We start from the raw sequence: 15,053 nt of genomic DNA on the forward strand, positions 1-15,053 counted from the left end.
CCCTTGTACTATATTGTCATTCTGATGTGGTAAATGTATAAAAGTTGCATAATTAGTGTACATACCTTTCAATAAAGACTTTGCGTATTATTTTTATACTTTGATGTACATGGGGATGGCTATACCAGTTTCTGTGGTCTGAGTGAATTTTTCCTTATGTTACACTAACTCCAAGCAGATCCTTCTCTTGAGCCTCAAATCTGCTGACTTTGTGTCTGAATTATTCTACTGAAGTCCAAATTGAACCAGCATTCTAATCTTTTATTTGGATTTTGATAGCACCCAAAGGTCCTCGATCAAGATCCAAAACCTATTGTTCTAGGTACCAAAAAAAGTGCTTATTTGGCCTAAAGAGTTCATGATCTAACTTGAAAAACTCTGAGGCCTCCCCAGCTGTGCAACACTTCTGGGTTTTTTTTTATTGCTACTTCCTGATACCGGAAGTTTCTATAGAAGCTTCAGAGGGCATTCATGCACATCGGTGCATGTGTACGGGTATGACTATGTAGACTGGTATAATGGCCAAGTCTACTTGTTAAGACAAACACCTGTCAGGGATGGTCTAGATAATACTTAGTCCTGCCGTGAGTGCAGGGGACTGGACTAGATGACCTCTTGAGGTTCCTTCCCGTTCTGTGATTCTATGATAAGCATAGGGTAGACGTAAGAGTTACTAAAGGTGACAGGCTATTTAGAAATGGCTACAAAAAGTGTAAAATGGGTAAGATTTAAAGTAGTTACAAGATGCCCAAGAGGGAGAAGGCAGATGGAAGTAAAATGTCAGTTCTCAGTCCTTTGTGTTCCTATAAAGGAAGGGCCTTAATGTAAAGGACCAAAGCATCAATGGGAATCAAATGCTGTATAGAAAGTAGAGATTCTAACTGCAGCACCAGTGTCTAGCTGAAGGAGATACTGTATCCTTTTTTAGGGGGTGCTAGTGGGAGCACTGTTTGTGGTTGAGGTTCTTCGCGCTTTTAAGTTGGATGCATGTTGGATGGCTTTGGAGATGCTCTTGTTCCTAGGAGGGGACAGTGACAACTAGGTGGAATTGGTGTTTCAAGAAGAGAATTTGGTGATAAACAGTTGACCAGAGGTAAAGCTTCGTTTTACATTTATTCAGTTATGAGGCCTAAGAAGACTTCCATGTGTATTCGAGGCTAGATATTGAAACAAAGCAGTGGAACTGAAAGGCTAGTTACGGGCCTCTGTGAATGTGCATAAGTGCTGAGTGTTAAGTCAGAATTCATGAAGTGGGACATGATGAAAATTTGGATTTGGGAGGGAGATGTGATAAGTGTCCTTCTGTTAAGCCTAATTTAAAAAGAGGCCTGACATACTAAAGATGTGCGAAAGGCTGTTGTCAAGATGCTAAAGCGTTCCTCATTCCTGCCAGTTGGCCTGGGTTCAACAGCATTTATAGTTGAAAGTGGGCTGGGCAGTTTACAGTGCTTGGTCAATAGCTGCTGCAGATCAGCTCACTGTGCTATTACAGAGAAAATTGGAATTGGAAGACTGAAATGTATCCAGTGACTGTACTTTAAAGTTGAAAGAAGTCCAAACCCACATCTGATAAATATAACAGTTGACTTGTGCATCATATATATACTTACATTGGAACATTTTGGCCTTTCTATAGCTTAAATTGACATCTGAGAGGCTTCAGAAAAATGTAGCCTAGGGTCTGGAATCAAAAATGTAAATTTCTGCATTGTGAAACATACATAGTATGCTTTGAGACTTTAATAGGGATCCTGATATTTTTACTTCCCAAACAAACTACATGCACCCTACATTTTCATTGGGGAAACATTAAAGCAAATGTGAGGATGTCGTCTTCCGAGGTTTACTCTCATAATCTTGTGGCTGCCTGACCTTGTGATTTAAAGTGAGCACAAATACAAACATGGGACAGAGGCGGAGCTGTCATGTAAAACTGTTGGCTTTTGCCCCAAATACAGGAATTGTTCCCTTTATTTGAAACTAGTACCCTTTGCTGCTTATTAGATAGTTTTCCTTTCACAGAGTAAAAAAACCTCATCCCTCCTGATGGTGAGAATATTGGTAGTGACAGTGTTTATAATGTTAAAATATATTTTAAAAGCTGACTTCTGCCGTTTTGTCGTATACTGGTTAATATGGCTGTAAAGAGGAGATGAATGTGGCTACTTTCTTGAGTCTATTACTCAGGAGGCCTGTAAATTTGATTGGCTGTTACAATTCTAGCAGAATCATTCGATTTGAGAGCAATAGAAAGATAAGATATCCAATTACCCAAATGATTTGCAGGGTTAGCCAACGTTGTCATGGAGACGCGAGTTGGAACAAATTAAATTTTAAGCAATAAAATAATCTTAAAGCACGTCTGGGAACAAGAAAATTTGGCAGTGGCACTTACCTGAATTGAATCTTAGCTTGACACGCTGTTGTTTGACATTGATATACTGTGGGGGCCTCAACTTTTAAATGGCATGTTGTCTTCATGGTTTTTTTCTTTTTCCAGCCATTGCCAAAACAAGGGCCTGTATTAGTTGTAAATAAATGGTTTTTAATAACATATGCTTATCTTAATGCTCAACCTGAATTCAATAATGCTTATGAAAAGCAGAGTTCATAGAGTGTTAGACTTAAATATTAAAAAGCCTCAAATGATTTAAGTTTTCAGGTTATTATATTAAAAAAGATTTGCAACTAGCATTTTTTAGTGTCTTTAAATAATTTTTTAGCAGGTATACTGGAAACTAAGAAGTTTGGAAGTGCCTCTTTGTGGTGGTGGGGGGACTTACAAGTTATGAACACATTTTTTGTTTTTTAGGATCTTGATTTTTTGAAAAGCTTCACTATATGTACTGTGTTGCTTTTTCAGCAGTGCTGCAGGAATATTAGAAAATACAAACCTCTGAACTTCTACTGATGACGAATAAAACTTGTAAACAGAATTGTGATGTGTGAAATAATTTTTATTATTATTATTATTATTATTATTATTATTATTATTATTAATGCAACGTTTAACTGATTCTTGGTTTCCGGCATGGATTTAAAACGGTCAAGTGAGTCCCATAAAGAGCTTTTATCCACGTCTGTTAGACAGATGGAGATGAAAATTGGTCTGAGGTCAAGCCATTTGCAACATTCTCACATCCTTCGATTTTCATCTCATCCTCTCCACAGATCATCTCAAATGATTCAGTAATGACCAAGAGTGCAACATTGACCTTTATTCCCGGGTGGGTTAGGGTTACACAGTATAAATGGCTGGAAGTACTTTCCTTCATGCAGAAGTTCAGTGCTGTGATTGGCCTTCCATGTAGAAAAGTGCAAATGAAGGCAGAATACTTAAATTTAGTTTCTAATGCTGTTGTAAACTTGAATTGACAGTCTAATTTTTGTCCTTGTGTGTGTGTGTTTTTGTTTTTTCTTTTTTAAGATACTAGTTCCAACCGTGTCACACATTAGGATGCCTTTTATAAACAGGATAAATTTGTATAACTTGATTAGTCACTACATTTTTTTTTTAAGGCCACTTCTAAATGTAATTAATTAGCTTTGGTCTAATGGGCAAAGACTTGATACAATAGGACCAGTTTTCTTCTTTTATCACTTGTATGCCTGCATTTCACATGCTTCTTTGTTTTTACTTTTTTAAAGCTGCTTTTGTCCTATAATAGAGTTCTGGTGTAACACTTGAAATATATTAGTGACTACTTACTCTAAAGTGGGTTTAATCTTCTAATTCCTGTAAAATATTATTTTTGCTATTTCATGATTTACAAAGAATACATAAGAGTATGATCTTGATAAGCCACACTAAGGGTCAAGTCCTGGTCCCATTGAGGTCAATGGGAGTCTTGCAAATGGTCATCTTGCAACACTTTCTATGAATAACTTTTATTTAACCCAACTAGAATGTCCTTTATTTTTTTGCCATCTGCACAACTTTGTCTGGAGAGACTTCATGTACAGTACGCAAACTTGTTAGAATCACAGATGTCCTTGGAAAAGTTTAAGAGTAGCAGCTGTGTTAGTCTGTATTCACAAAAAGAAAAGGAGTACTTGTGGCACCTTAGAGACTAACAAATTTATTTGAGCATAAGCTTTCGTGAGCTACAGCTCACTTCATTGGATGCTGTAGCTCACGAAAGCTTATGCTCAAATAAATTTGTTAGTCTCTAAGATGCCACAAGTACTCCTTTTCTTTTTGTCCTTGGAAAAGGTGCAGAACCTCTGTAGTTGTAGTGATCTTTTTGTTTGAATGTAGATTGTAGGTTCATTTTAAAGCAAAGACAAGTGTTTTTTGAATCAGGTTTTTATATTTTAGACTCTAGCACCTTTGGCAAAGAATTTACTTCTTAAATTATAAGACTACTAGATAACTGAGACTTGGATATTTATTCCTATTACTCCTCTTAAACTGTTCTCCACATTATCGTAGCATTATGAAATGTGGCATACAAAACTGAATTATAAGGAGGTTAAAAGGCCACAAATGTGGCATGCAAAATCCTGTTCTCACAAGCTTCACATATACCAGAATCAGACTGAATGCTTTCATATCTTGATCTAGTTTTGTGACTAACGGAGTGCTATTTTCAGATCTATGGGGGCAAACTTCTCTTTTAACAAAGTGCACTAACCACACTGTTTCTACATGATATGCTGCTAATATTTTTTTATTTTTCAATTTGGGCTCTAAGTTTTGAGGTGCCTTTTGAAAACAGATAATGGTATTGAATGACAATATTTAACACGTCTTATTAAATATTCCAAATATATGATTTAAGATAAAGTTGGTTGAGATCTGATACATCATTTACAGGGCTAGAGGTGTTTTTTATGGATCCTTGTTGCTAAGGCCACTTACACTTGTAGAATACTCCTAATAAATAAAATTATTGCATTATTAACATATGGTTAGTTCCTACAGTGTTACCTATGTCGGGGGCCCTAGTGTAAAAAGGCCAATTGCCTTATACTATATGTTGGCTTGCCCCAGTTAGAGGAGACTTATGTAACCCTGATTCAAAATGCCTGGTGTACCCTCTATCCTAGGGCTGCTTCTATTATTACTAGGAAAGATGAGCTAGTGGTGGTAATGGTGAGAACTTGAAGTATTTGTCTTGTGTAGCTAAGGCCTGATATGAGGGTGATGTCTTTTCAGATTACATTGTGCTTTTTCCTCCAAAGCAAAAACTAGCAGGTTCCAGGTTGGTTTCAGCATGGGATTGTATATTATGCTTTTTAAAAACAAAGTTGTTTGCAGGTTGTATTTTAGAGTACAGAATCATCTGCTGGATCAGACATTTGTGAAAAATTTTTAGTATTAATCATCCGTTTACAATATGGAATAAATAAATACTGTTGAATGGGTACAAAACTGCTTTCATAAGTGCTTAAAAAGATCTGTATGACAATCTTATACAGGAATAAGCATGGCTGCTTTGTTTTTTGTCATTTATGTCAAGAATGCAACGATAGCAAAATGACACATTAAAAATATAAACACTTATCCTTAGTAACAGTTAGGTCAAAATATTTGTCATTAATTAGAAGGAACCAAGGCAAAAAAATTATATGAAGACAACACTGCAGGCTCAACTTCATTTTGCAAAATGCAGCTGAATTCCTTCATGTTAATTTTAATGATGCTTCAAAAAGGAGGGCAGCACTTTGAATCAGGGGTCTGACAACCTTGTCATTTGCAAATAAATCAAAAGACCATCATTGCAACAGCAAGAACCAATGAATGGAGTTGCTTTGTCATTCTTTGATATAGGCCCCACACTCAAGCCTGCTATTAAAAATGAATGTATTCAAGAGGCTCTGCATTAAGAACATAAACAATTAAGGGCACTTTAGATGTTCTGCTAAGAGCTGCCATACAGATACAAGAGATTTCACATGCAGTGCAGGCCTGTGCAGTCTGCTTTGCCAGTGAGCCAAAGAGAACATGGACAATTGGTGTTCATGTCTGTGCACAAGTAGCTTTCTGCATGAATTTTTTTACCCCTCATTGTTGGTCTTCAGGCTTACATAGGGCAGTTAAAACAATCTGAGGATAGCTGAATCAAATTGGAGACTTCCCCCAAGTCACTGTTAAAAGAACACTTTTAGCAACTGACAGATGACTAAATATGAATATATCATCTTTATAAGCCTCAAATTGGTGACTTACATCATGATTAGCTAAACCATTCAGACTCTCTTAAAGGATTTGAGTTCTGGTTTTCAAGCATATTTCTTTCTAGGAGTTTGTTCTTGCAGTAATGGATTTAAATGGTTGTAGTCCTCCCTGGATCTGCATTTGAAATGTTCACAATTGGCAATTGTATAGGAACACAGAATACACTTGTGTTCTTTCCTGGATTGCTAAATGAGCAACTAATATTCTTTACAAGGTAATAACGTGGTAGAGGTGAATATTTAGAAACTGCACTAACTCATTACTTGTATACTTCTAGGTAACCTAAGTTTATGGAATTTTTTTTTTTTTTTAAACCCTTGGGGAAAGAAGACTTCAGAGGAGCCAGGGCGAAGTTAAGTGTACTGTGGTCACTAGTTGTGCTTCCAGTGTTTGAGAGAGGAAACTGACATAGTTTGGGTATTAAATAATCCCTTTAATAGATAAATTTAGCTGTTAATGGATTTTTGGTGGATACTCGAACAATCTTTCTCTGAACTGAAATTTTTAATTTTCTGTATTTTAAAAGGTCCCTAGAGGAAGGTGCGAAGGAAAATTACTCATTTGGTTCATGAGTCTGAATAGAAAATCATTGTTACAATAATGTCAAAATAGAAATATACGTAACTGTTAAATATTGTGGTATTATCTATGGATATTGTAGGAATTGTGAATGTTGTGGCTAGATGTACCTGATGACTATTTATTTCTCATCAATATATGTTACATGGTTTAGTCATTTTCATCTTTCAAGCTTAGACTTTCCAAGCTTTATATGTTTCTGAAGATACATTTTAAAAACAAAGTTTTATTTGATTGAGAGGATGGTAAAATCTGTGATGGGTGAAACTTGTTTTTTCCTATGTTAGTAAGCTCTTGAAACGTGGCATATTCTGGTGAAAATCTGTTTTGATTTATCAGCCCTTGAGAATTTCACTCTGTAGATATGGAATCAACTTTTCATGCACTTTGTTGCAAATGTGATATAATAGGCAGTGAAGGCAAGCTAAATTGTGAATGATATTACATAACTAGATTAACTATTCATCTTAATTCCCTGATCTAAAACAATTTCCAGGCATTTTGGTGAAATGACCAATAAATGGGGTCATCAGCCTAGTGTTCCATTTTCCCTACCAAAATACCTACTTTGCTTAATATTGTATTTGAGGCATGTCCATAGGAGTTGAGGGAACATGTGGAGAGGCGGGGGGGGGGGGGGGAAGAGAGGGCTCAAAAGACCACTAATGGGCTCACAGAAGACTTATAAATTATGATTGCTAGGGTCTTCAATAGCAAAGGGTGGGTTTATAGGGGGTGTGAACTTAAAAAAAACAAAACCAAACCATACCCAGATAATGTTAAGGGTTTTGCTACCCCATTGTTTAGGTTCAGAAGGGACTTTTGGATGAGACCAAGAGCAATATCTCTTCACTCCTCTTGCTCTCAGTGTACATATTCATATGCTGACTCTTCGGTTTCAGGTTTGCTGTTGTGGTTATTCTAGTAGACACTTTTGCAGGGCCTTGGGAAATATGTAGGCGTGTGCATCACTAGAACAGTCCCTGGGAGCTGCTCTTATGCTAGCATGTGATAGGCAATGGTGCTGTCTATCCATAGTTTAATCCTATGAACGTAAAGTTGAAAATTAAACTTTTTTCAGCTGTAGTAATAAATGTTAATTTTTACAATACTAGGGCCAGTGTCATAAAATGAAAATGAGATTTTCAAATTGATGGCAACCCCTTTGAAGTAGTAAGTTCCCATTTTTAACATGAAGAAATTGGTCCAATAAAAGATACTACCTTGTCTCATGTTTTAACAACTGACCTTTCAATGTACAGTAAAAGGTGACATCAAGAATTAAGAGTTGAGGGGAACAGCGGAAGCAGTGCATTTAAAAAAAAGCCCCAAAAACCTTTTATTTTTTTTTTATGTCAAATATCTCTGGTAACTTATTTGATTGAACTATGTAAATATTTTAGATGTACAAATTCTGAAATAAGATTAGATATAAACTAATTCTCAAATACTTCAGAAATAGTAGAAACACTTCAGTGATGTAAGGTCAGAAGGCGGATTATTTTCCCCCAGTATCAAGAGATTCACATTTGTCTGACCCATTTAGTGGTTTTTTTAGGGAAAAGAAATCTGAAAATTCCATGAGTGTTAAATTTCATGGAGAACTACTTGGAATCGAAAAGTTATCAGCAGTCCTATTGTCTTGCTTTGCTGACTTTGAACCATTTTTCATTCAATTTCTTTAATTCCTGTATATGCACAGAAGGCCCAAACCTCAGTGTGAGACTGCCATGAAACACCAAATATTTTAGAAAACTTGCTTTAAAAAAAAAACACATAATCAGTTACAGTAAAGGATTACAGGCCAGAGAACCTTCACTCAGACCAATAGTTCTCAAACTTTTGTTCTGGTGACCCCTTTCACATAGCAAGCCTCTGAGTGTGATTACCCCCACCCACCCCCCCAAATTAAAAACAGTTTTGTATATATTTAACCCCCATCATAAATGCTGGCTGAAAAGCAGGGTGTGGGGTGGAGGCTGACAGCTTGCGACCCCCCCCATGTAATAACGTTGCGACCCCCCAGTTTGAGAACCCTGGACTTACTCTTCTGATCAAAACTGCTTTTCACCTGAAATGAGAACTCATCTCCTCCCATTCTGAAAACAAAGGACTCATGACCCAATTTTAATTAGGTCATTCAGTTGATCAGGAACTATATATTACCACTTCTCTCTCATGGGGATGCAAGCCCATTACACAGCAGTCTACTGGCATCCTAATTGCTGGCAGATCTCCATCTCAGGAGGGGCAAGTGTGTGGGGAACATCCTGAAAAGAGTGAGTTTTGGTAACCATGTATGCAACTAACACTTAAGTAAAACGCACATAATGCACAAACTGGCCAACAATACCTTAATCATTTTTAAACCTGCTACAAACACATAACAGCTTTCCTATATTACTGTTGCTATTCATTTTTTATTTGGATTGCACTAGCACTGAAGGCCCCACTCAGACTCTGCCCTTCTGGACTAAGAATGCAAACAAAATTATCTCCACTCCCTCCGCCAACATTTATTTAAATAAAAAAGCTGTTTCTGGGCAATTACCTTTCCTTCCCATTCCTCAGGATGACAAGAGAAGCAACCACCCCTTCCTCCTCCGAGGAAAGAGAATTGCCTTCCCTCCCCTCCTTTCCACCCTCTCACCCCTTTAAAAAAAAATTCACGTTAAGGGAATACTATTGCTTGTGCTAGTCTTCAGTGGAACAGCTATCAAGTAACTGCCTGCTGGTCCTTGATTCAGCTCTGATGCAGGCTGTAGGGCCCTGGGACTACTTTTTAACTTGCATCAACTGGCTATAGTTCCCTAGGATACTAAGCTCAGTGCATTCCCCTTCTCCAGCTTCCCTGTCAAGGGTTTTGTAGAGAAGGGAGCATTCAGACAATTCTACCAATTCTGCACCTGCTGAGCACTACCGTACACCCAGGGAATCCCCAGCAGGGAACTTGCAGGTGGCTTCCACATCTATTATGCTTCCTGGGTGGTGCAAAGAGTAGAATGGGGCAGAAAATCTGCTCCTAGGATCATTAGGGTGGTGGGGTGAGGTTCAGTGATTGACTTCACAGCAGAATCTTCAGCTGTAAGCTGCAGCTAAGATCTTTGAGTAAGAGTTCCTCTATTCACCATAATATTGGAATTTGACTTCAGGTAAATGGATAGGGGGGGAATCCTTGCTATCAGACAGTTATCTTCTATTTAACCCTAGCTCTTACGTTATAGATGGAGTCAGGGGATCTGGGTTGTTCTAATTCTGGTTCTGATACTGCTGCAAGTTGGAGGACACTTATTGTATGTATAATAGGTGTGTAGAGAGGTATAAATGTCTTAAATTCTGTAAATAAAAAAGACGAATGTCAGTGACAGTTGGGAGTAGAATTTGGGAGTTCCTGGTCCCCCAGCAGGCATGTGCTCAACTCTAGACTGTGCTGTGTCCGAGAAGGAAGGTAAAAACATCCTTTCCCTTTTCCATTTTAATGGAAGTCTTGCAAAATTGATAATGAAGTTTGAGATTTGCCTCTTCATCTCTGAACTCTGTCTTCAGTGATACTGATCATGTTCTCCTCTGCTATTTCTCCTTTGGTTTTTACAATTCCGTAGTCTTGTTCTGTTAAGTTATCCACTGCTTCAGTGATTCCTTATCATTGACATGCGCCCTGTATATTTGCCCTCAGGGTTCTGTTCCCTCCTTCATCTGCTCCATTATTTCAGTTGTTCCTAAATGGATGTTTCCCAAATCAGTCTCTCTGCCCTGTCTTGGACCTGTTTCTTGGGTATTTCATGTACACTTCTGATTCTATCTTGCTGTCTCAAAACCTCCTAATCTATCTTCACTGTCTCTTCTCTATTAGTTCAGTTTCTTCACTGGCTGCTTTTACCACCTTCTCAGTCTTCATTTTCAAGGTCCTGCAAATATTTTTCCCAACTCCATGTCTATTATTTCTTTCAGCTCTCAGTCCTCTGTTGCTTTCTGCTCCTTTTGTCCATGTCACATTCTTCATGCCCTTCTGTCATGCTTCCTGCCTCTACTTACTTGCCAAGCACCCTCTCCTCTTTCATATGCACCTCTTCAGTAATCCTTCCTGCTGTATCTCTTTCATCCTCTCCATTATTTGAACTGTTTTTTTCCCTTGACTTTTTAAATTGTAAATTCTTCATGGCAGGCAATACATCTTGCTCTCTCAAAGCATTGTCTAAACTTACAGTACCTGATAAAAATCACATGAAAGGATATTCACTTCACATGCCATTTTCCTAGAACACTGTTCTGTGCAACTTGGTAAATTGAGCAATAAATCTGCCTTTTAAAAGGCTTTAGCTTGTGTTGGATTTGAACAAATCCTTTACTTGTTAAATGACTTATAAAGACCAGATTTTTCCTTAAATGTATATAGAGATTAGGTACTTGAGACATAGCAGATGTCCGAGAGTAACGAACTAGGTCAGTGGCCTGATTAGGAACCTATTAGTAATCATTCATACTTTCACTAGACATCTTTATGAATTTCGACAATGCTTGTACTTAATATATGACCTTGTAAAGTAGCTGATATATGATAACATACCTCATCCATGTTTAAACCAAAATAGTTGTTTTTTTTCTATAGACAGAAATCGCCAAGAGATTGAATACTATTTGTGCACAAGTCATCCCGTTTTTGTCTCAGGAAGTAAGTAAAACTGTTCAGCTGTTAAAGTGCAATTATGTTGCTTCTCTGTTTGCAAATTAGCTAGTTTTAAGTTGTTAGTTTTATCACAATGCTCAAGTGTGAGGAACATCTGTTTATAGCTGAAGTGTGCAACCCCCCACCCCTTGCTAATTTGGTCTAACATCTGAGTTTAAACTGAAAAACTGGTGACAATAGCTCAACCTCAAATCAATTCTCTTCAGGAAAAACTGTAAAATGACAAAACAATTTTGTTTTCATTTTTAATGACAATACTAAGTTCTACTTAATAGTCCAGTGTTAAGGTCCGTGTAAATAAGAATGTTGGCCTTCAGTACAAAAATATTCAGATATTTTTGGGTTGGTAACTCAAATACAAAATGTTGTTCAAGGGTATAAAACATTGACTACAGCTGTAGCATATTAAAGCCTTCTGTTCAGTTTTGGAACCTTCTTTGGATTAGACTAGTTGATGCTCTTGTTGGATTAAATGTAGGAAGCTGCCTAGTCTTTTTGTTGATACCTCCACTATGTTCATTATATTGGATGCAGGAGTTATAAATGGACTTATAAACGGACATTAGTTTAAAGTTGTCAGACCCTTCTCATCTCAGTTGGAAATTAATGATTTAGTTACTAGAAGATATTCTCTTCAAAAGTTTAACGTTTGTTACCTTTATGACTTTTGCCTCACTCTTAAACAATGAGTAACAAATCAAGTACTGTTACATCTTAACTGGCATAAGATGACCTATAATAGATAACCTGGGCTTCTGTCTTATTGTGCAAATTTCTATACAAAAACTTTCTGTGCATATTGCAAATGTTTCTGGTCTCTGTTTTAATGTACTGGTGTTTATCGGGTGGGAAGAGAAGCTGGTTCAACAACTTGATAACAGAAATTTTAACTTTACTTTTTTTTTTTTTTTTTTTTTAAATAGCATCAGCAGCAAGTCGCCCAAGCAGTAGAACGTGCCAAACAAGTGACCATGGCTGAACTAAATGCCATCATCGGGGTACGTGGCCTTCCAGGTCTACCTCCTACAGTGTGTATAACCAGCTTTCATTTCTTATTGCTTTGGTTGTTTTAAAATAAACTTGAGAATTTTTTTATATCTACTTCTGTTTTGATACCTAATATTGTTGCTCAAACTTATTTGATTTGGCTCACTCAGATTTTAGAGGAGGTAGAATTAACAGCAGCTTATTTTGTAACAGAATGGCTTTTCATTCCCTGCACCCATATATTATATCAAAACCTTTGCTGCAAGAAAGACCAGGGAGTTTGGGAAAGATTTATTATCTATTGATCATGGGTATTGTATGATACTTGTTCTAAGTTACGTTTGTTTTGCCTCCTGCTTTTTGTGACATTTGAGTTTTTGGAACCTGTACAACTATTCAGTCTTCTTCCTTTTCCTTTCTTGTGCATCTTTCATGAATTTTTTAAAGTAGCTGGCTAATGAAAAGAAACTTCTCTTGCTTTTGAAGTAGTATTAATTGTCTGACATAATGTTCTAATAGCCTTTCACCAAGTTTGTGCTTCTAACTATGCTGAAATAAGTTAATACTACTTGCTTGTGACTGGCTGTCAATCACAAGTCATTTGTTTTGCATTAATGAAGTCTCTGAACCGTGCATTCCTTCCACTGCATGAGTTCATTTTCCCCATCGCTAAGTCTAGAATATATCATGTTTTCTGCCCTTCCAGACTAAGTGAAAGAAGTAGCGGAAACAAGAAGCCGTCCTTTCTGATTTTATTCATATGTGAGCGCCTTGAGCGGATTCAAATTACTCATTTATCAATTTATGTTAATTGCTTGTGAGAAGATGCCCTGCTGGTCTTTATAGTTCCCTCAGACACTTTGTAATGATAATTAGACATGCTGCTGTACGGATTAACAGTGCCATAGTCCAATGACGTCTACAGACAATGGAACCAGTTAATCCATCTGTGCTTAAAATTACATCCCAACTGGAGATGGGAGGGGGGGAGAACCCATAAGAACGAGGGAGGATTAAAAGAGAGAGCCTCAGCTTGAAAACTCTCCTTTCATCAGTTTCTCAATTGCAGATCTGCAGTCGGTTTGCCTGTGGTAAGCTATTGGCAGTCAATTAGGTGAAATAAACTGGGAGGGTGACCTTCATTTCCTTTTAATAGCTTTTTTCCTCCCTCAAATGGAGGTTCAGTGGATTTTTCAGCTTAAATTTTATTCAAGCTGCTTTATTACACTTGACAGATTAGCGTTGCATAAACATACCCCCCTTCAAATTGGAGCCCTGTTTTTTCCCTTATTTTCAAATTTTGACTGTTACTGAGTTAATTCACTAATCATGTTTAATAAAAGTTACATCTGCATTTGTCTGCAGTCTTCTGTGCTTTGCTTGTGTAATGAATTGCCTTATTTTGAAGATCAAATCAAATATACATGCAAGAATACTGTATGAATAATATTTGATTAGCAAAGATTAATAGATCTGTGTCGTCTTGTGTGTGTTAAGTGTACAATTTCACTGAGTGCAGATCCTGAATAAAAAAAAGTCTTCATAGTGGACTAAACTTGTAGGACACTTTTGCACACAGTGTTTTGTTTTTTTTAAAAAGTGCTTTAAAACGTCTGTCATTAGACTAAGAAATTGTCCTGACAGTGAAGACTTACTGTATAGCAAAACTCATCTTACCAAACTCGCTGCTATGATGTTGTCCCAAGTGGCATTTGCTGAATGTGTTCTGTTCAGTTCTGTGCTCTTAGGTCTACAACTACAGTTTACAATTAAGACTTTTTATGGGCAGGGTTTTTAGGAGGTAGGGAGAGGTACGTTAATCTGATAGATAGGAACCTCGAATTTTTTAAATTTTAAACTACTAATGATCCTTCAGTGGAAGCATTTCCACTTGTTTTATGAATGAATACTCAGCAATGCTGTCATAGTTCAGATGTTGTGAATGAGGGAATAAACACGTAGTTAGTACAAATGTGTTTTAATTTTCAGTGTAGATCTGTGTATTATGCATATCAGAAATCAGATGCATGTCAGTAATCTTTTGCAGTTTTAGGTGATCAATAATTATCCTATGCTGCACAATAAGTTTCATGCTCTGACGTATGCTTGATTTTGTTTAAAAGGGATTGTGTGCATCCTGGAAAATCAGAGTAGCATAAAATTGGGTTGACAATTCAGTGGACCTTTGCTCTCCTTCATTGAACATGCAGTGTGTCAACCTGTCTCCCCAGAGGGGAGGAGGCATCAGGAGGCTGGCTTTTCCTACAATAAGCAGCTGCACTGAAAGTAAGCGCAGACCAGTTTGATAGCAGCTGTCAGTATTGTTCAGGGACCCGACTTAGTGTAAAGAACAATAGAGGGGCTATGCTCTTAAACTGCAGTGTCTTTCAGGCTAAGAAAAGAAATAGTAATTTAAGGGTTTAGACCTCTATTATGAGTGTGAAAGATCGTGAAAGACTTCTTTAAAATGAAAATAGGCCAAAGCATTCTCTAACAAGTAGCCTATGGCATCATAGTGCTAAAGATATTTCTGTAACATAAATGTTGGGGTTGGGAAGAAAGTTAAGCATTTTCTTAGCAGATGTTCAGTTAGGTGTTCTCCCTGACTAGGTAAAATCT

General features: G+C 37.2%; 1 protein-coding gene across 4 annotated transcripts in view; it reads left to right on the forward strand.

The window, feature by feature from the left end:
* TLE1 (TLE family member 1, transcriptional corepressor) overlaps positions 1 to 15,053 on the forward strand; it is a 99,567-nt gene that overhangs the window by 15,286 nt on the left and 69,228 nt on the right. For 3 of the 4 annotated variants that reach the window (XM_038402103.2, XM_043514379.1, XM_043514378.1), the window contains 2 exons: positions 11,370 to 11,432; positions 12,371 to 12,475. In XM_038402103.2, coding sequence (XP_038258031.1) covers positions 11,370 to 11,432; positions 12,371 to 12,475 — 168 coding nt within the window. The remainder of the gene's footprint in view (positions 1 to 11,369; positions 11,433 to 12,370; positions 12,476 to 15,053) is intronic. The other variant, XM_038402104.2, reaches the window with a different exon arrangement.

This window comes from Dermochelys coriacea, chromosome 5 (assembly GCF_009764565.3).
Source record: "Dermochelys coriacea isolate rDerCor1 chromosome 5, rDerCor1.pri.v4, whole genome shotgun sequence".
Taxonomy (NCBI): domain Eukaryota; kingdom Metazoa; phylum Chordata; order Testudines; family Dermochelyidae; genus Dermochelys; species Dermochelys coriacea.